Source organism: Clupea harengus, chromosome 4 (assembly GCF_900700415.2).
Source record: "Clupea harengus chromosome 4, Ch_v2.0.2, whole genome shotgun sequence".
Lineage (NCBI taxonomy): Eukaryota > Metazoa > Chordata > Actinopteri > Clupeiformes > Clupeidae > Clupea > Clupea harengus.
In genome coordinates this window covers 21,828,564-21,850,224 of record NC_045155.1, presented here as the reverse complement: position 1 = coordinate 21,850,224, position 21,661 = coordinate 21,828,564, and the positions used below count along the sequence as shown (strand labels likewise).

General features: G+C 40.1%; 1 protein-coding gene across 2 annotated transcripts; it reads left to right on the top strand.

Annotated features, from left to right (window-relative positions):
- The first annotated feature begins 357 nt into the window (after positions 1-357).
- On the top strand, positions 358-21,652 carry klhl21 (kelch-like family member 21). 2 transcript variants are annotated; one of them, XM_031566772.1, is made up of 5 exons: positions 358-544; positions 8,531-9,603; positions 15,498-15,903; positions 16,014-16,086; positions 16,568-21,652. In XM_031566772.1, the coding sequence occupies exons 2-5, from the start codon at positions 8,577-8,579 to the stop codon at positions 16,895-16,897; spliced, it is 1,836 nt and encodes a 611-aa protein (XP_031422632.1). In that variant the 5' UTR covers positions 358-544; positions 8,531-8,576; the 3' UTR covers positions 16,898-21,652. The 2 variants fall into 2 exon arrangements, with proteins under 2 accessions (XP_031422632.1, XP_012676275.1); XM_012820821.3 differs by having other exon boundaries at positions 359-544; positions 8,528-9,603.
- The last annotated feature ends 9 nt before the right edge of the window (positions 21,653-21,661 follow it).

Sequence of the window (21,661 nt, the reverse complement as noted above, 5' to 3'; positions counted from 1 at the left end):
TTGACGGTAAGACATGTTGAACAAATATATGTATTTATTTATTTATTAATCGTAGAGTGTATTCAGGGGGTTGTTGTTTTATTAGAGACACCTCATTTTGCTGGTTGCATAGAATGTAATTTAATAAGCAATAAACCTCAGAAACACCTACTTCCAGCCTCCGCTGTCTCCATCCTGGGGAAAAAGTGAAACCACTCTTCAGTCTTTTGCTACCTTGTGAGGACGGGTTTTCGGAAAATGCTTGTTATAGCTAACATTTTATGAAAATAAAGCTTTTTTGTAAGCAATATTTTATAACTGCGACATTGACATCCATCTATTTATAAATGATTGCAACACCGTAACACACGTAGGCCTACACGTCACGATGTTGTTTTATAGCCAATGAGAAGCAAGTAAGCCAGTGAGCACAGTTGCACATGGATTCCAAAAAGGAGACTGTTCCTCGCTTCAACTTTTGCATTAGGTCATGATTTATTTTTGAAACTGTGGCAGATCAGTTATTCGAAGTGAAGAGGAGCTGATTAGACATATGAAAAATTAGGTAAGTGGAGTATATCGACGTTCACCCGTGTTTGGTCTTTTGCTAAGGTTATGTCCTTCTCCGGGAAGCTAACGTTAGTTATTTACGTCAAACTGACTTGTCAAGTCACGGTGTCATATGTCAATATGGCGTGTGCGGTCATGTCCACTGGTTTAGCTTTATAGAGGTTTTAGGATATGTTTATGTGTCAGTCTAATCGAGTGTTCGTTTTGAGCTACTACCGAATCTGTACTCTTGGCTCTTTCGGGCCAGACAGGAAAGCAACGCTTTTTAGCAGCAGCTCTCTTTGTGTTAGTTTACAGCGATGTGTAGCCTATTTATACAGGCTAACGTTAGTCTTCTCGCGTTTTCTTTCTTTTCTGGGAATCAGCATATGGGGCTAAACTAGTTAACAAGTGATCAGCAGATGGACAACATTTAATTATTTTGAAACTCACAATGGCGTAGCACTGAATCACTGTTGATGACTAGTCTATTTACGTGAAGTGGGAACACTTGTGGAGTAATCAATAGGCTACACCGTCCGCTTTTGCAGGAATGTTTTGGTCGGTTTATGACGCTCGAAACTTTAGGTTTCCCCGCGTAGACCTGTGCGTATGGTACTGCTTGGTGGTCGCTGTTTGTCAAAACTCTACTTTAGGCCTATGCATTAGGAGCAAAAATGGCAAAGCGATAACAACCAATGGAAATGATTAAGACATAGTGATAGTGTACATAAATTCCTCAGAACTCTCAAAATGTTTTACAACGTCAGTGTTTCTAAGGGCTTAAACATAATGCATCACTGTAATACAAGCATAGTTGCCATAGTTACTTTGAAAAAGTAATCGGATTACTGATTACTGATTACTCTTTTAAAAAGTAACTTAGTTACTTAACAGATTACTTGATTTTAAAAGTAACTAAGTTAGATTACAAGTTACTTTATTAGTTACATTCAGCAGCTGTCGCCAAGGTCCCCGCCGCCTCAACATAAAAATGACAACCAGTTTTGCCAACACTCACTTTATTAGAAGTGCATTTTTAACAGTAAAGTACACAACAACAATGTACAATGTATCCAGTGGCGTATCTAGCCCTATTTTGGGTGGGCTGGAGCCCCCCCCCCCAAACGTTTCCTTAGCCCCCCCCCCCCCCAAAAAAAATATTTTTATTTTCATTTTGAGATTGTCAAATTCACACATAACAACCGTTTTAGTGAAATTATTTTGTTTAATTTTTAGAGTTAGAAATAAATAGTTTCGAGTAGCACAGGAATCCCGCCTGTTTGAGACTGTGGTGGCAAGCTCACGGCTCTGTTTGGTCGTGAGTGAGCCTCGCCAGCGTGCAGACAGGCGGTGATAACGTCTAGTAAACAGACTTGGAGCGACTGTCCGACCCAAGCTGGTGAAAGCTGCCAAAATCAGCTGCTGGATATAAAGATAGCACATGAAGTTTAAAATAGTAAAAGAAACAAAATGGTTAAATCATCATGAGTTAATTATGTCGTGGCTCTCTTTTATCATGCCGGTTCATTGATCCTGTGGGTATGCCTACTCAGTAGCTCCGCCAGCTATAACTAGCTAGTGTACCTCATTAACAGAAGCTTCTCAAACCTCTTGTCAAAAATTGAGAAACCCCACGACCTCTTCATTAAATGCAACCAGCACAACATTGTAGACTAGTCATGTTCTTTCACCACTGGGTACGATCTGTATATAATAGTTGAGGTTAGCTAATAACCTACAAAGATTCGTTATTCTTATTTTTTATTCCGTCTCTGGCGAGAGACTGTGGATAGGTATCTAGCTAGCTAGCTAGGATGGTGACAATCTAGAGAACAGTACAGTAACGTAGCATTGTGGAGCAAGATAGCTGCTATCCCAGTAACGTTATTGTTCAAGGGATGTGTATGCATGTTGCTGAAAGTATTTCACAGTCATTGTAGCGATAACTTGCTTGTAAAATGATGATCCTGATGTGATGCTATGGCTTTGTATCAGATCGCCAGGTTTTGTTCAATATTGATTCATACAGTATGTTAAGCTCCTGGTAAATAGCTGGCGTTTGCTATCGCTAGCTAGCGTGCAATTTTACAGACGGTAACATTAACATGTTGACTGTAACATTAACATTTTGATTTGAACATTAACACGTTTTGTAATAATACTAGTTGTCATGAACAATAACTGTTTGTGGATGTTCTCTCAACTAGATAGTTAGTTATCATACCTAGCGATAGCTTAGTTAGATAGCCATCAGGCTTGACTTCAGCATTGACCTCTGCTATGTATATACGCGTGACGTGACCCTCATGCTGAAAACGTGACTTAATTGTCGAATAGACTACATGACTTCACTCTGAGAGACGCAAGAAGAAATCAAATATATATTTTACTATTAATGACAAAATAGTAACGCACAGTGACTTGGACAAGTAACTTTAATCTGATTACTGGTTTGAAAATATTAACGCGTTAGATTACTCGTTACTGAAATAAGTGGTCAGATTAGAGTAGCGCGTTACTAAGTAACGCGTTACCGGCATCACTGAATACAAGTAAATGCACCAATTGGAAAGATTAAGGGGAAACAGGATTTTAAAGAATATCAGAATGTCAGTTCATCATATTTTAATGTTCATATTTTATATTTGGTTTGATCATATTTTACGTTCAATTTCCCAAGTGCATATATAAGATTGGTAGGCAATTTTAAAATAGATTTTTAATTGCAGAACAGCTTCCTGAGTTGTCAAGCTGCTGTTCCGTTTCACTTCCATAAAACACAGTATAAACATAGATATTTATGGATTTATTTTGAATAACCTATCTGGGAGTACTGCATTGGTGAGGGCACACTAGGCCTATCAGCTGTTATTTCATCCCTCCATGGACATTTGCCATTTGGCTTAGCTTCCCTGTAAACAAGCTGGCACAATGAAAGTGGGGTTGTCAATAGCACTAAATGGTCTACTGAATAAACATAAAATTCACCCATTACATGAAAAATACTCTTTAATACTCAATCAACCGCTAATTAAATTTACATAGAACCGTCAAACATCATTTATCGACTATAACTGTGATTTAAAGACATCAGGAAAATGTTTGGCAGAGAGATGAAGGTTAAAATGCCCAATATATTGACCTAAGGATGTATGTCTATCATGGTTGTAACCTAGTCTGAGAAAACGGCAGTACGTCGGGAGGGAGGAGACAACTCATTGATGGGAAATTAATGTGGGAAACAGGAGGGAATCTGTAACTCTAAACATGGTGGATTTTATAACTGTAACGGTACTGACGCATGCCAGAGTGGGCGTGTCGTGTGGAAATAGTGAAAGACTGGACTAGCGAGCTAGTTAGCAAGCTAGCCAGCTAATAGGCTATCCAGTCACTTGTCTTTATTTCAGAACTGTCATTCTGTTAAAGTAAGCACAGGATTAAATATCTAATGTACCAGGAACAACAACAACGCCCTCCAAGCTTTTCTTTTTAGCAAATTAAACGACCGAACAACGCCACAGTCCTGCAATTTTCAAACCGTCAGAGACAACACTAAACAATCTGATTGGCTGCTGATAGCGAAATTCGCTCCTCATTTGCATAGGATTAAACGTTTCCCAACTTTTCACTTCGCCCAATTTGCTTGTCTACGTCACAATCGCCTGCCTCCAACAGAAATTAATCCAGAACTTTGCTTTGCTGGCATGTATCAGTACCGTAAATTGGATTCCCCTGCACATTCTGTTTATTTCCACTGTTTCCATAGTAATAGCTGCACCTTAAAATGTGGTGCGTGTGCAAGTCAACATTAAGAATAAGGTATTTTTTTGCCTTATTTGAGCAGTTAGGAAAACAGTATTCGCACAGTGTCTTTGACCGGTTGTTCATTTAAAAAAATAGTTTTCCTTATTAGGTGTCCGACCAGGGACTTGAATGTGAGACAAGTTGTAAATACAATTTCCGAAGTCAAAAGTAGGATCTTACTAGAAGCACTTGAAGGCATCATACTTGTAGCCACATGAATTTCAATTTAGCAGTTATATTAAATGTTGCATCCCAGCACTTACAAAAAGGCAATTTCATGTTATGCTGGTACTGAATTGAAAATGAATGTCACACAAATTGCAGTTTTATTCATTTACATTCAAATACATTTACAGTGCCAAAACTCTGAAGCCTGTGTGTGTGTGATATTGTGTTAATTTGCAACACAGTAGGCTATTACAAACTATTCCATGATCGAAAGCAAACTCATTTTAGTAAGAGGCTGTTGGGAAAATGCTGGGAACAAACCAAGCAACTGTGTAGCGCTCACCTAGGGGCATGTGAGAACTGCGGAGTTCGACTACAAACAGAATTCCAAAGGTTTCAGTTGGAGAGACGACCAAGACTACAGTAGCTGCAGTTGTAAGTAAGTTAGCGGATAACGTTATGGCTAACTTAATTAAACGTTGTTGGTTGAAGTAAGTTATCTAGTCCAAAACACATGACTTTAACTAACCTGTTAATTAAAGTATTTTATCATTTTTACTATGTTCAGTTGTCAATACTTTACAAGTGGTATGGTAAGCTAGTTATTTATTCGATTCATTAGATATTATTAGGCCTAATGGAATTTAATGTTGAATATCCTGCTTTTAAAGCTACTTATCTACCGTCTGGATTTCCCAGTTTAGCAATGAGAAGGATAACAATAACTATGTCTTGCAAAGTTGCTGTATCTTTCAGAGTTTTTGCTAGCTGTGTTGGTGAACAGTCAGAATACAGGAGTTAAGGAAAAATTAACAATTATTGATTCATTAATTTATTTTGACATGTCACGAATGTCCTGTGTTAGAACCAGTGACGTGCGGTGAGGTTCGTGGCTGGTGAGGCACTGATTCTTTCAGAGTCAAATTTACAAATACATAAACCCAATAGAGTATCTAAGATCACCATTCAATTGGCAGCTTTCACATTGACTACTGGTTGTTTTTCATATCAGCATTCTTTACACACACATAGGTAAGGTGCATACAGTAGGCAGCTGCTAGCTTGTGATGAACTCATGTGTAAATATTATGCACTCATGAATATGAACTCGTTAATATGAACTCTTTCTTACGAAGTTGCACAAGCACCCTGAGGGTTTGTACCTTTTCCCATTATAATTTGAATAGTTAAATCGAGGAGACTATAACATCAGCTAGATAACCAGCTATCATTTCATGCAAATTGAACTCTTCCGATTAACTCGTAAGGTTATTAAGTGTCCTTAGCTAGCTAATTAGCTAACGTAGCAACAGGATAACCATTGCAACCAGGAAACACAATTTACCTACAATTTAAGTTTAATTTCCAAAATTAGCTCACCAATAAAAAGCAGTCTTGGGTTCCAAGTGATCACAACCACTTGTGTGATGTTAAATGGCTTCACATAGACGCTTGAAGCATACCTTTTAGCTCCGGCATGGGTCTCCCATTATCAATCATTTCACGTTTGGACTGAAAGTCCAGTTTTGAGAACTGCTTCAGCTTAGCAATAAAATCTTCCATTCCACAGAAGTGTAGAAGAAGAGCAACGTTCCCCAGCATAACCCCGACAGGTGCGCTCTCGCACGCCCCCTTCATTGAGGCAGAGGTACTGTGTGCCTCACCTACATGATTTTTCAATGCGTTTTGAGCTCAGCTCAAATGTTCTACGCATGCACACGCATGCGCAAAACCCAGTTTGGAGCGATTGCGCAATCCTAGGTGAGGCACTGCCTCACTAGCTCCCATAGACAATACATGGTGCCTAACCTGACCGCACGTCCCTTGTTTTCTCCCGTCTATTTGAATATGACATGCGCAAATTCAGCGAATTCAGCGATTTTGATTATAAAAATGCTCGAAATGATTGGAATCATGCAGAAATTACACCTATACCACAGATTAGTAGAGAAATATGAATATTTATTTTATTTTATAATTGTTTTTATAAAATATATATATATTTTTTTTTTTTACTTTTCAAGATGACAGGTGAGGCTCTGCCTTTGCCATATTTGACTGGTTGCTTTTGTGCTGCACTGGGCCTAAGTGCTGCCCAATGTTTAATTGACTGGAGATGCATCACTTTCTGCATGGAGGAAAACTAGTCTTATCACCATCCCCCAGAAATTAGCACCATCAAATAGCATTTCAATTGATCTAATCCAGACTTTTTGCAATTAACGTACTGGTTAAGCCGACTGATGTTAATAGGAAATGACACTCACCTAGTTTTCCTGCTTCATTAACGGGGCAGCAGACAGGAGCTGTAGCAGGGACCTCTGGCTGAAGGACGAATATACCTACTGTTGGCCACAATATTTATTGAAAATAAAATAGTTGACTGTGAAATGGTTACTGTGGGACTGTGAGATAATACCTCTTTTATGATTAATATTTTTGTGTGATTCGTAACTCATCCAAAGGTTGGTTACCATATAGGCCCATCGCTTGGAACAGGTAGCCTTTTGGGGAAAATGAGGACTGCAGAGCATGCAGAACCAACCCCCAGAAACTGTGGCATTAAAACCTGTGAGAAAGGCGGGACAAACATCTTTAATTTAAACTTTCTTTCCTACAGGCATACCATGGTACCAATTCCAAGTTATTGAATTCAATGAAATGAAACATGAATGAAAATATTGCTCCAAAAATAGTTTATGATTATTTATATTTTTCATAACTATCAAAGTTTGCTGATATGGACAAACAATGCCAAACGAACAGCAAGATCATTGGGCTTTACCATCGTGCATGTCAAAATGTTGTGAAACTAACTTAACTTAAAAGAACAACTAAAGAAGTTGGAAATATATTTTAAATATTTTTTCAAAGTTTAATATAAGTTTAAGGCATCATGTACCTTGACGTGCAGTGAAACGGTAGAATCACTTACCACTGTCCACCGTAAAATAAGACTATAATCACCTTTTTGTGACATTGCTCTGTTCATGTTTTTATCCATGCTAACACTAAAAAACGACAAACTTCTGGTCAACTTCCACATTCTATATTAACGTTGGAAGTCACTTGCCAAAATATTGACTTGCATATACGAGTGAAATGGGTGCACTGTAGAGCCCTGTTTTGCACAATCGCCGCACCAACAACAACCGATCAACATGGCCGACGTCAATAACATCCACCTTACGTAGCCTGGTGTGAGTGCAGTCGGATTCTCTTAGCACGGCAGTTGTCTTTTCTTATATTCTTGTGAATTCTTTCTCATGTATTTCCTTGATCTCATTGCATTTTCCATCGAGGCCAAGGAAAAGTGGTTAGCAAAAGATGAAGGGATGTACTATTCTACTGTAGTCTATGTCTGTAGTTTATGTAGCTGAACAATCTAGTGTGCTTGGAGGAATGATAGAGAGAGGATATAGATGTCCGGTGGAAAGGTAAGTGTTCATTTCAGACCCTGGGATGGGCCTCTCTTTCTGTTTTGTGTCTGGGCCCTGTGAGATGGGAGTAGAGAGGCCTGGCTTGTGTCTGCAGAGGAGCTCAGGGGTACAGCACGATGGGGGTGGGGTGCTTGTTGCATGTCCCATCAGGGTGTGAAGAGTAAAGTAAACCCCCGCCCCCTCCCCTTCCCCAGACACACACTGGAATTGGATATCGCTGGTGTATTTATAGACCTACAGCAGTCAGAAGGAAAGATGGCACACATCCACAGTTCATTCACATTCATTAGAGTAAGCTAGATCAGCCATGTGAGCTAATCAGAAAGTTCCAGAATATTGTGTTTCTTTGTGGAGCTTTCTGATTGGTTTACTTTAGCTGCTTTGTGCATTTGGTCACAGTTGTTTAGAAGGGCATTAGGCATCTGTGTTTCATTTGGTGATCTAGTAAATGCTATGACAATGATGCATATCAAAGTGGATCATATTCTGTAAATAATCGTAACAATTACAATAACAGGTAACATATTATTTTGTATGTTCTTCAAAACTCTTTTTACTCTTCACTCTTTTCTGTTTGTTTACAGAAGAAGGTATATTATCCTGCATACGCATACAAACCCAGTGAGGACCGTGATGGAGAAACCACTGGTTCAGACACAGGCTTCTACACTCCCCTTCTTTGACACAGCCCATGCCTTCAACCTACTGCGAGGGATTCATGAGCTGCGGGCTGAACGCAAGTTCTTTGATGTGACATTGTGTGCTGAGGGCCGGGAATTCCATTGCCACCGGACGGTCCTGGCTGCTGCCAGCACATATTTCCGTGCCATGTTTGCTGGAACGCTCCGCGAGAGTGCCATGGACCGCGTGGTCCTTTATGAAGTTTCAGCAGAGCTGCTAGGCCTACTGGTAGACTTCTGCTACACCGGCCGGGTCACGGTTACACAGGACAATGTGGATCTTCTTTTGAAAACAGCGGACCTCTTTCAGTTCCCATCCGTAAAGGAGGCCTGCTGTGCGTTCCTGGAGCAGCATTTAGATGTGTCCAACTGCCTGGAGATCCAAGACTTTGCAGAGGCTTATGCCTGCCGTGACCTCGCTGCCAGCGCTCGCCGCTATGTCCTCAAGAATATTGTTGACCTGGCCAAGGGCAAAGACTTTGAGCGGTTGCCCTGGAAGCGGCTGCTTGAGTTTATGTCGGACAATGGACTGTGTGTGGACAAAGAGGAGACTGCATACCAGATAGCAGTACGCTGGGTAAAGGTCGACCTGCAACGACGGCTGCACTATTGGCCAGAGCTTTTGCAGAAGGTGCGGTTGCCATTTGTGCGCCGCTTCTACTTACTGGCCCATGTGGAGAGTGACCCACTGGTGTACCTCTCACCATCATGCCTGAGGCTGGTCAGTGAGGCCCGCAGCTTCCAGTCCTGTGAATATGACCGCCATGACTGGCCCTGTCGTCGCATGCACCCCCGTCCATCCACTGGCCTAGCTGAGATCCTGGTGGTGGTGGGGGGATGCGATCAGGACTGTGATGAGTTGGTGACTGTAGACTGCTACAACCCACAGACGGGCCAGTGGAGGTATCTGGCAGAGTTTCCTGACCATTTAGGTGGAGGATACAGCATTGCTGCTCTGGGCAATGATATGTACGTGACAGGTAAATGCCTTTGGAGTGTTATTATTGGAGTCATAATCGCTATAACATTTTGGTCACACTTCATTTGGATGGTTTCCTACAGACGATCTACAGATGTTCAGATTATAAACAAACTATCTGTTGAAACTCTGTTAATTACAATTTATGGTTATGAATAGGGTTAGGGTGAGAGCCGGTGTTTTGGTTTGTCCCTTCTGGGCTACTATAGAAACATGGCAGTGCAACATGGCAGACTCCATAGAAGACTCGCTCCCTATGTAGATATGTAGGGCTCATTCTAATCTAATGAAAACACAATGATTCGTAGGTATAGGTGATATTTTTTTAATACTGTATTCTATTTCTGCTAGATCCCCCTAAATTTTACATTAAATCCTATCCTAAATCCTTTGAAGACCCCCTCCGGTGAAAATCAAGTTTTGAACCTTGTCAACATGTCCATATGGTGTTTTTATATGATACACAACATATCAAGAGGGAAATAAGCAGTCAATGCCATGGCTCAGTGTTTCCATCTTGGAACTGCAAACACATTGTCAGACAGCCTGGGTTTGATATGTCAGAAACCTAAAGAACCAATCCTGTCAACTTGCCTGTTAGGAGGGAGAGGTACCATCTGTACGTATACATATAGTATGATATGCCTTATGATGAACTAAATGGATTTCTTCAGAGACTTTATATGGAGTTAGAAGAGTTTTTTTCTCTCCCTTAATTCACATCTGGATGTTTATCATTCTAGCTAGTCAGTGCTGGGGATTGGGGCCAGCGTTTAATTTAACATTAGCGACACATCAGTAGCTGCCTGATAACATAGTCAAGCTGAAGGCAGATAGATAAAGGCGGGACTAATATACATATTCTAAGATCCACGAATACTAAATGAGGCAAAAGTGTAGAGCTACATCCAAGCCATTTTTAGGCCATGAAGGGGTTTTCATTAACAAAGATATATATAAATATGGAATTTTGAGGAACAGATGGATTTAATCAATGCCAGGAGAGGGTGACATTGGCACAAAATGTATTAGCGCAGCTGTATTTAGCACTGTGATTCATTGGGGTAAATCTTTTAAAATTGCTTTAAAGTTGTTTTTGTGTAAATCCATACTTTTGGAGGCATTGTAAGTGCATCTGACTTCCAGATGGGTAGATAACAGCTGGAGAAATCATCTGGCCATTTTTTTAGCATTCATAGTTTTTAGGAATTGTGTCATAGGTGGTCAAAAAGTGCACTGCTATTGGCCATTTTGAAGGTGTGGGTGTGCAGAGTCAGTGCTCCTCAACATTACCACCAAACCATTGTCTTCAAACACATGGTACAGACGTGGTTAAGTGAACAGCTAAACTTGTTTGTAGCAAGCTGCTCTCAGCAATAGTTTAGCTGTATAGTTTTACACTTGAGTTTCCATGTTTTGCAAGCTGTTTTTTTATTTATTTATTTTTTTTAAACCAGCCATGGGTTTAGTGATTAGCCAGCTAGTTAGCAAGCGCCAGGCTAGTTATATCTGATTTGTTGATAGTCACTATAAAATAAATGTACAGAAGGCTAACACGATTAGTTTTATTTAGCTTGCTAGGTAAATCTTCCAGCATGGATAGGTAGCTTTTTAAAACACGGGCACCCTTAAGCCCACTGATTTAAAGGTGTCGTCTGCAATTACCATATGTGTGTGAGAGGGCCATATGTGTGTGTGAGAGGACCACATGTGTGTGTGTGTGTGTGTGAGAGGACCATATGTGTGTGTGAGAGGACCATATGTGTGTGTGAGAGGACCATATGTGTGTGTGAGAGAGGAACATATGTGTGTGTGAGAGAGGAACATGTGTGTGTGTGAGAGAGGAACATTCAATTCAATTCAATTCAATTCAATTTTATTTATATAGCGCCATAACAATACAACATGTGTGTGTGTGAGAGAGGACCACATGTGTGTGTGTGAGAGGACCACGTGTGTGTGTGTGTGTGTGAGAGGACCACATATGTGTGTGTGTGAGAGGAACACATGTGTGTGTGTGTGTGTGTGAGAGGACCACACGTGTGTGTGAGAGGAACACATGTGTGTGTGTGTGTGAGAGGAACACGTGTGTGTGTGAGAGGACCACGTGTGTGTGTGAGAGGACCACGTGTGTGTGTGTGTGTGTGAGAGGACCACGTGTGTGTGTGTGTGAGAGGACCACGTGTGTGTGTGTGTGTGTGTGTGTGTGTGTGAGGAACACGTGTGTGTGTGTGAGGACCATATGTGTGTGTGTGAGGACCATATGTGTGTGTGTGAGAGGAACATATGTGTGTGTGTGTGAGAGGAACACGTGTGTGTGTGTGAGAGGACCACATGTGTGTATGAGAGGAACACATGTGTGTGTGTGTGTGTGAGAGGAACATGTGTGTGTGTGAGAGGACCATATGTGTGTGTGTGAGAGGACCACATATGTGTGTGTGTGAGAGGAACACGTGTGTGTGAGTGGACCATATGTGTGTGTGTGAGTGGACCATATGTGTGTGTGTGAGAGGACCATATGTGTGTGTGTGTGTGAGAGGACCCCATGTGTGTGTGTGTGAGAGGAACACATGTGTGTGTGAGAGGACCATATGTGTGTGTAAGAGGACCGTGTGTGTGTGTGTGTGTGTGTGTGTGTGAGAGGACCATATGTGTGTGTAAGAGGACCGTGTGTGTGTGTGTGTGAGAGGACCACATATGTGTGTGTAAGAGGACCGTGTGTGTGTGTGTGTGAGAGGACCACATGTGTGTGTGAGAGGACCATGTGTGTGTGAGAGGATTATAGAATTAGAGGTTTTGTCTCTTGGCTTCCACAAAATATTTCTCCACGTCACTGATTATAATAGCTACTAGGGAGGCAAACACCCAAAAATGGCAAAAAACAGCAAGGTGGGCCATCCTGCTTAAACAGACCAAAGGAAACATTGAATAGTCAAATCATTTAAAAGAACAGCTCATCACCTTTTTGGAATACTTGTCACTGTTCCTGGCAAGATGGTAGCTCTTGTATCGACAAATAATAATTACAAATAATACAGAATGCTGCATCACGAGTCCTCACCAAAACAAGATGGAGGGCACACATCACACCAGTCTTAAATCACTGCGCTGGTTACCTGTTAGTTTCAGAATAGAAGTTAGATTTTTAGAAGAAGAATAGTTAGATTTTAAGTAGGGATGCACGATATTGAATTCTAGCCGATATCCGATATGCCGATATTTACAAGCTCATTTTGGTCGATTGCCGATACCGATATATACACCTCTGCTTTTTAATTATTGAAAAGTCTCTCCTGTACTAGAATGAATCTGTTATTATGATAGGGTATTGCTGTAGATACGGGACATTAAAAACTTGATTTGTATCATTTTAGAAATAGACATTCACTCATGAAACTATTGACATGATTTCAAATATGGCAAATTTATTTATATTTTCACGTCACAATTTTGATACTTGAACAACTACACTCTGGAAATGCAACTTGGCTAACTTGGAAAGCTAGCGTTGGTTAACTGACTTACAGTTTAATAACATCCCTTCTAGGATTTCTAGACTAATCTATGTAAGGTTATTGCCAAGTTAGCTATATAAATTCCATATATGCAAAAGTAAGCCATGTACAGATAGCGTGGGCTCGTGACATAACGTTTCACATCCCGTCAAATGAGATCATCAACTTCGCTGGTGTCACGTAGCATGCAAGTTAACCAGCTAGTGTTGTCTAGTTAACTATCAACTTATTAACTTCTATTAGCGTGCGACAGGTAATGTTGCAAAGCGTTTCACGCGGGTGGTCTGCATCTATGCATGCAACCTACGTTACGGCCAAGCTGTCGTCTCCTCTTCCATCTCCTGAAAAGTTGATGATTAAATATTTCTTAGACTATAACGTTTTGTGTTGCGTGGTTTATGAGTCTACCATCGACTCCATACAAGGTGAATGTCAAGTTTAATCAACGTTAGAGACAAGGTAAATGAGGTATTAACAAATAGCATAGCTAACCGTAAGCAAAGCTATATAGTAGAAACTACGGCTCGTTAGCGAACTAAAACTATTTACACCATCACACACGTATAAAAAAGACGGTTTAGAAAACAAACATGTTTTAAAACGGCCTAATACTGATCAAATGATTACTTACAACACGTCTCCGTTTCAATGGGTTGGAGCTGTCGCGGCAGCAGTGAAAGATGTCAACATGAGTTATCGGTGAAACGGGTGTCAATATGGCTGCATCTGATTGGTTAATAATTTTCTTACGCCAGTATAACATCGTGTTATTGGTTCGACTGATTTAGTAGGCAACTGTGTTAGCCGGCGAGTTTAACAAACTTTTACACTATGGGTTTGACAAACTCCACGGGAAACTGTCCTGGCAACAACTGGTTTATCGTTAGAAATTATATAATCATCCCAACTTTAGAAATTCAGGTCCTCCTAAATTAAAATGCAAAGTTGAACAGATACGAGGCTTCGGCCCACCACCTATATGAAGTACTGCCACACAGCCGACGTGTTGAATTACGTTGTTGGCGCTCATAGCAACCAAAACATTTGCTTTGCGTGCGCATAATTTGAACGTCTCTTTATCGGCCAGGTACATCGGCAGAAATGTTCATATCTGCAGATGCCGATAATTAAGTTTTGAAGCTTTTATCTGCAGATACCGATGTCGTGCCGATATTATCGTGCATCCCTAATTTTAAGATTATTTCACTAGTCTATAAATCACTCCATAGTCATGCACCTGAATATAATATATGACATGCTCTCAAGATACACACCCAGTAGATCCCTAAGGTTCTCTGGCACTGAACTCTTAACAGTTCTGTGAAGCGCATTGTGTTACCTCTTGGTATGAAATAAGGCGTATAAATAAAGTTTGATTTGATTTGATTTGATCTGATCTGATCGACATGTAAAAGCCATTGTTCCTGGGGACTGGATTTCATGACTCTTCATTTCAGACTACATCGTTGAACAGTTTATCTTTGGCTGAAAAATAGAATGACAATAAATTGTAATAGATTATACACGTGTTGTCAGAAAAGTGAAAACTATGGCTGCCCTGTTGTTTCTAAGATAGCGAATCATTCAGCATTCAGTACTAACACTGGTTAGTAGTAAAAGACTTTAATACATTTTCATATATTGACTGTACATGTCCATGATATACTTCCCAAATGTAATATCCGTTAATGATAGACATATAATGAATCTCTCTCTTTTTATTATATTATACATTTCGTGGACATGCATGTCTACATTATATAATCAGCACACTTAAACATTATCAACTAAAACATTGGAGTTCTTACCATATTATGTGTAATCAATAACCAAAAATACACCAATTTACACCAAAAATTAGGTCATGTAGTTACTGACATAACAAGTTGTCAAAGCGGCTCACGGACACTTCTAAAAAAGGGGGTAGGTGTACTCCAAGGCAACATTTTCATGGAAATGTGGAAAATTGGAGGCATACTTTTGCAGACCTTCCATTGAGATGTTCGGCACATAATATCAGTGACTGAGACCAATCTGAGAGGGTCAAGCAGCAGGAGGCGGCGGTTGTGTTCACATGGAATGACCCACATGTATTCATGGCGTCTCCTTTGCCTGCACTCTATTATGCTAGGCTTCCACACAGTGGAATCGCACACTTTCTCACAACTTATCGTTCTGTCGTGCGGTCCTGTTAGTAGTAAGTGGGGAACAACACCAGTCTAACTTAAAAAATAGCATCCAGGCCTAAATCAAGTCTTTCAAAGATTTTGATATGGCCTATATAAATATTTAGTACATCCCAATGATGCTGGCTAGTACAGTAAGCTTCCAGGCCCAGGGCATCTTTCATATACATAAATGATCTTTACATTTTTGACAGGCGGCTCAGATGGTTCACGTCTTTATGACGGAGTGTGGCGCTACAACTCAAGTGTCAATGAGTGGACCGAGGTGTCGCCCATGCTGAAGCCACGTGAGTACCACAGTTCCTGTGTGCTAAAGGGTCAGCTGTATGTGGTGGCATCTGACAGTACCGAGCGCTATGACCATGCTTTGGACTGCTGGGAATCTCTTGCACCCATGCTGCATGCTATGGACAACTGTTCGACCACCACCTGTCGAGGACGCCTCTATGCTATTGGTTCCCTCGCTGGGCAGGACATTATGGCCATTCAGTGCTATGACACGGGCACCAACCAGTGGATACTTGTCAACTGTGGCCAACTGCCGCCATGGTCCTTTGCCCCAAAGACAGCCACACTCAATGGTCTCATCTATTTTGTCAGGTAAGCATTACTGTGTTAGCATGTGATCTGTTGTTGTTCTGTGCACACTCCCATGTACTGATCAGTGTTGGAGAATGATACATGTTTGCCATGGTGGTTTTGTGTTTTAGAGATGACTCCGCTGAGGTTGATGTCTACAATCCTCTAAAGAATGAATGGGACAAGATAGACTCCATGACCCAGGTAAACATACAGTACTCTTCTTCTCATGACCCTGCAACCCATTTGTCTCATTGAAAGACCAGGTTTTGCCTTGAACAGGAGTTCTCCTGCTCTGCATGTCCTCCATCTTGCACTTCTCTGCATACTGTGACACGGTGACACAACATTTTTAGCTAATGAAGGGTATGACTGACACTGAAAGACATTGACAATGTGGATATGACGCTGTGCATGTTTATGATTCCTTTAGCGTTTTCTAATTCTCCCACCACCATTTGTGCTTTCTCCCTCTCTGTTAGCGAAGTATTTGAAATAGGGAGCATAGCCCCTAGCAAGGATGCTTTCAAGTAGAGACAAAAATGGCAGAATTGATTTTGATTTTCAGAGCACCATTTTTTTTGCAATTCTGAAATCATTACACTCAATTTAACTTCAATGATGTTAATCTCAAATTTCAGTGACATACTTAAGGCCCTTTATGTTTTACATGGTATTTCTACAGGTCCACGTGGGAGGCAGTGTGGCTGTTCTAGGGGGGCGTTTGTATGTGTCGGGTGGCTACGATAGCACCTTTGAACTGTCAGATGTGGTCGAGGCATATGACCCCGAAACACACACATGGAGCATCCTTGGCCGGTTGCCACAACCCACCTTCTGGCATGGCAGTGTCAGTATCTTCCGCCAGTTCATGCCACAATCACAGAACGCTTTTGAACCGCTGGAACCCCCTGAGGTCAATGCTGTCCATCTCCACCGGCTTCACCGCCACCAGGCAATCCACAATCACAATCTCAACCGCAACCAAAACCAAGGCATCAATCCTGCCCAGTGAGGCGCACACTGCTCTCGCTCAACAGGCAGTCTTGGGCTATGTCATGTTGTCATGGTTACTGTGATTGGCAGGTAAAGTGCAGCACACTCACTCAGCCATCATCAAGTGGACTATGAAAAGACGGGGTTCTTTTAAGTTTGTTTTTTCTTTGCAGCAATTTGTGCACGAATTCAGCTGTCTGTTGCATGCAATAATAGTAAGTCAAGAAAAATCTACTTTTGTTCAATGAATGTGTCTTGTCCAGCAGGCTGGGAGGGTAGACCATCCATGAAAATGGTGGAAAAGTGTTTGGCCAGTTCCAATCTGCTCCTTTACAAAAATCTAAATCAGCAATTACTGCATCAATCTATAGTCTGTATACACACTCCTCTAGACTGTTAGATTTCATTTACCCCATACGTTCAGCTGCAGGATTGGCTCAGAATAGACAATAATATGACTGCTTTGAATTGGACAAAGAACAGTGGTTGCAGTCGAGGTTTGAGTGCGCTTGAAACCCGGCTTTAACTGTGTTTCATGAGTAAATTGATTGGACCATTTTCAGTTAAGGTGTTCCTTGGCAATAGGGAATGATGTTACTATCTGAATTTGTCTGTGTAACCTGTAACCTGTTATGAGACGTACAGTCTCACAGTAGATTTGTAACCTTGGGCATGGGAGCCTGGCGTTAGCAAGGAGGCTAACACTCAGAGGTTTAAGGCAAAAGAGAGAGATATTTACACCCTGCACAGGCCTCCATGAGGACTATTTTTCCATTTTGATTTAGTGAGTTAAAGGTCTACTTTGACAATCAGATGTCAAACAACAGATGTGGAACTCTGAGTGCTTCGTCTAGTCATGGGTACCATGTGACGTCACCGTGCTTTAGCGTCGCCATGTTTGTGTCCGACACGGTCGCAGTGCCCATAGACATATATATATATATTATATTATATACATTTTTCTCAGCATTAGGCCATCTACAGAATGGCCAAGTATAATGGATAATAACATGAGTGGGTTATACTACACAATGCAATAAAGAAACTGTTCTTATTTAGGTTAATATACATTATTTTATAATTTTATAATGAAAACATAAATGCCATAAGATCGGATTTACATTTATATAGATTCAATAGTAGCATTTCATACAGTGACAGTTCTCAGTGATCTGATCGGGTAAGGTAGTGCAGAAAAAGGGAATGATAAAGCAGTACGAGTCACAAATGTCACCTCTATCAACTTTCTCCTGATGCTGACGCGAGTCTAGAGGTCTCTAGCACTCTTTGTAATAGTGGAGCCGAAAGGCAAATGGAGGTTTCTGAACGGTTTTATTTTTTAGCTCCCTTTGACATGGAAAATGCTTACAATACAAAACACTGGTTAACTTAAGCAGTGTCATCCAAACCGGGCACAAATATGGCGGCAGGCTTTTCGGAAGTGACGTCTTTGGAACCCATGAATAGTCAATTGCACAGCATTCGTGGTCTTGAGACTCTCCATTGAAATTCACGCCATCAATTGAATACAGCGGTATTTTTAATTGTCTATGTTTATAACATAATTAGGTAGCTAGACAGCTAGTTGGAGCGGGAAAACACAGCAAAGTGTTGTGTCCCTACATCGTACATGGATTATTTTTAATATTAATATTTTTGTATATAAATAAAAGGCTTATTAAAGTGAAAAGAAACTTCAAAACACCATAATAAAGCTGAAAACATACATTCTTATCCATTAGTACCTTACTCACTCATTGGTTAGAAGATTCCTTTGAACTTTAGTTCATGAGTTTGCAACAGTGATGTCGTCAACTAGTTTAATTCCATTTACAACTAACCACAACCCACTACAAACATGTCAGGGACCCACTTTAAGTTACAACTCCTATTCTGAAGACCCATTATATTCAAATGTACACACAAAATTGGAACATTGTAACACTTGCATTTATCAAGCTCACTAGCTAGCTTTAGTCGATATCACTACGTTTCCAAGTGTGCAAATAGAGCAGAATAATGGTATGATTTTTGTGTAAATCTTTGCCATTTACTTTATGCTATACCAGTGTTCTAAAGTGTTTTATACTATATAATAGGCTATATTGTTATTTTACTTATTTTTTAAGCCTCAAGGCTGATATGGATAATTTGGGTAGCCTTACATAACCATGTGTAGTTGCCAATACTTCTGTGAAAGAATTACTTTTACCATTTTTACAATTTACCCATAATACCTGGAATTGTTATTTCATTTTAATATGATCTATATTTTAAGATTGCTAATTGATTTCAGATTTGGGATTAGCCAGTGTATTTCACAACGAAGTTGAAAATGTTTGTGATGCTTAACTTGACGTGCATCATCTTCCATTCATTTGATTTATTGTTGGATTTGACTTGAGATCAGCGTTTGTCACACAGAGCTTTGATTTGTTTGTCACACACTTTTGCTGCAGCAAACCACCAGATTTCTAATGAGGGAATTCAAAACACTTGTGAATTGCTTGATACCTCACTTCATCTCTTACACAGAGAAGTGTAGTGTAACTCTCCTGTACTGTAGCCTATTTAACCTACTTCCTGCTACTAACCCACTACAGCTTTTTTTTTAATAGGCACAATTTACATTAGCACTTCTACAGTGTTGAAACACTCAGTGTATTGCTTCTACCAGCACACTGAAACAAAGTTATTACCACAATAAAGGAGAAACAAAAAGTAGCCTTTAAAGGGGCTATAGATTAGCCTGATTAGCTGTCAGCTAGCGAGCGGAATTATTTCATACCCCAAGCAGATTGGGGGCAGTGTGTTACTATGTTTTCACACCCCCACCTCCCTTTTGCAGAAGTAAACAAAAAGTTTGTTTAATGTTAACCATTAATGTTAACTGATGGACTTGTCACTGAGCTACTTGTTGATATTAACTACAGAATAGCCATGTTTACTTGGCTCTGTTCGTAAAATCAGTCCAGCACAATCCAGAAAATGGATTGAGGCTCTGTAGTTCAAGAAATAGATTATTCCATTTCTCCATGACTTCATTTACACTTTAGCTGTCATTATTTTAGCCTCTAAAATGTGATTGTCAGCAATGGCGTTTTTAATTGCTAAAGTGTGGGGGTAATGCCAGTGACCGCATCCTTGCTTATCCTTGCTATTTTCGCTACGTTGGCTCACGCGCCTCTTGAGATACAAAGTGGTATTATGAGAGAAGACGGGGCTAGCTAGTTAGCATGCTAACTTAGTGGATATCTGGGTAACACGGAGCACATGTTGACATTTCTTCACATTCTGTTGCTAGTTCTAGGACATTTTAAGCTAATTTTTTTACATATAGCACCTTTAAATGGGTGGGTCCACAAATCTGAAATATTTACATCATGATAGCCCAAATTTAAGATTACATTATGCTCACAAGTGAGATTTACAAGTATTATGGTGGCAAGTTCACTTCTGTTAGTTCATACATCATAGCCTGCATCATGAAAAGCTTTTCAGTGCTACAGGGTACAAAGAGGCATTGCAGAGCTTTTGTGTCAAACTAACACGACAAACACCGACAGCACAGTTGGCACTAACTATCTAGCTTGCCAACTGATGTTTGTTAGTCTTATATTTGGCAATGTAGTGCTGTGAAAGCTGTTCATACTTTTCTAACCTAGAGCATAATACTACCTAGTGCTTAGCCTGGGAGACGCCAAGAACAACAACTGTGCTCATCTCTCCTTCACATGTTCCATCAAAATGAATTTGAGGAGAAGTCAAGTGAACTAGCTTGTATTTAGGACCAACCCAAACGCTCCTCTCCTAGGTGACCTGATATTAAAGAACAATGAAATATGGTCAGTAAAACACAGGAAAAGAGGTGGACAACCATAAAAGGTCATTAAATAGTCTACTGCACTATATTTCAGGATGATCCAATGGAAATTTAGAAGCTTTGCATTTTCTTTTCACTTCAAAACACGTTTAATGTTAATATTTTCATCATATACATACTAACAGAATGGAAAAACTAAGTACCTTTTTAAAGATCTGTATGGCAAAAAGCATTCATAAGCATAAGAAGCTTTGTATCAAGCACATTTTTCAGACCTGACTGGTAATTTAGAAGGATGTGTCTTACAGGAAAACCTTTTAAATTGCAGTTGAAACAGGCCAAACCAACCTCGAAGTGTTGGGTTCAATGAAACGGTATCCCAGTGCCTTTCAAAATGGATGGAATATAAATATGGCTTGGAAACGTAATATAGAAAACCTTTGTGTAACCTTATGTCTTCCATGTCAAGATATAGAACGTTTTGCAATCTCAATTAACCAAACCTACATTCAATCCTATAGATTTGTTTGCCTTCATAATAATTTATTTTTTCAGTGAATCTGACATTTGTGTTTGTATTTAAGTATTTTGTGAGTGAATGTTCAAGATACAGGAAACCCGAAAACAACATAAAAGCTAGGACACGAACAACATAAAAGCTCGGACACTGTTGCTTTTACACGTTAGACTGTGTTAAGCACCAAACTGGAAGTAGACATTTTTCAATCTAATCCTCAATGAAACTATGTGTTACTATATTGTTCCATGAGTGTGAGTGTACAGTATGTTATGGCAAAACAAGAGTTCTTGTATTTTCTTTTTTCAATTTTATTTAACCGTACAACATTTGTGTTTGTGTTGTGGCAAAGATTGTTGTGGTCTTAGAAGCCTTCTGGATTTGCATGGCGGTCAGGTCTGTGACTGAATAAAGTGCAGGAAAAAAAAAGCTAATAATGGACT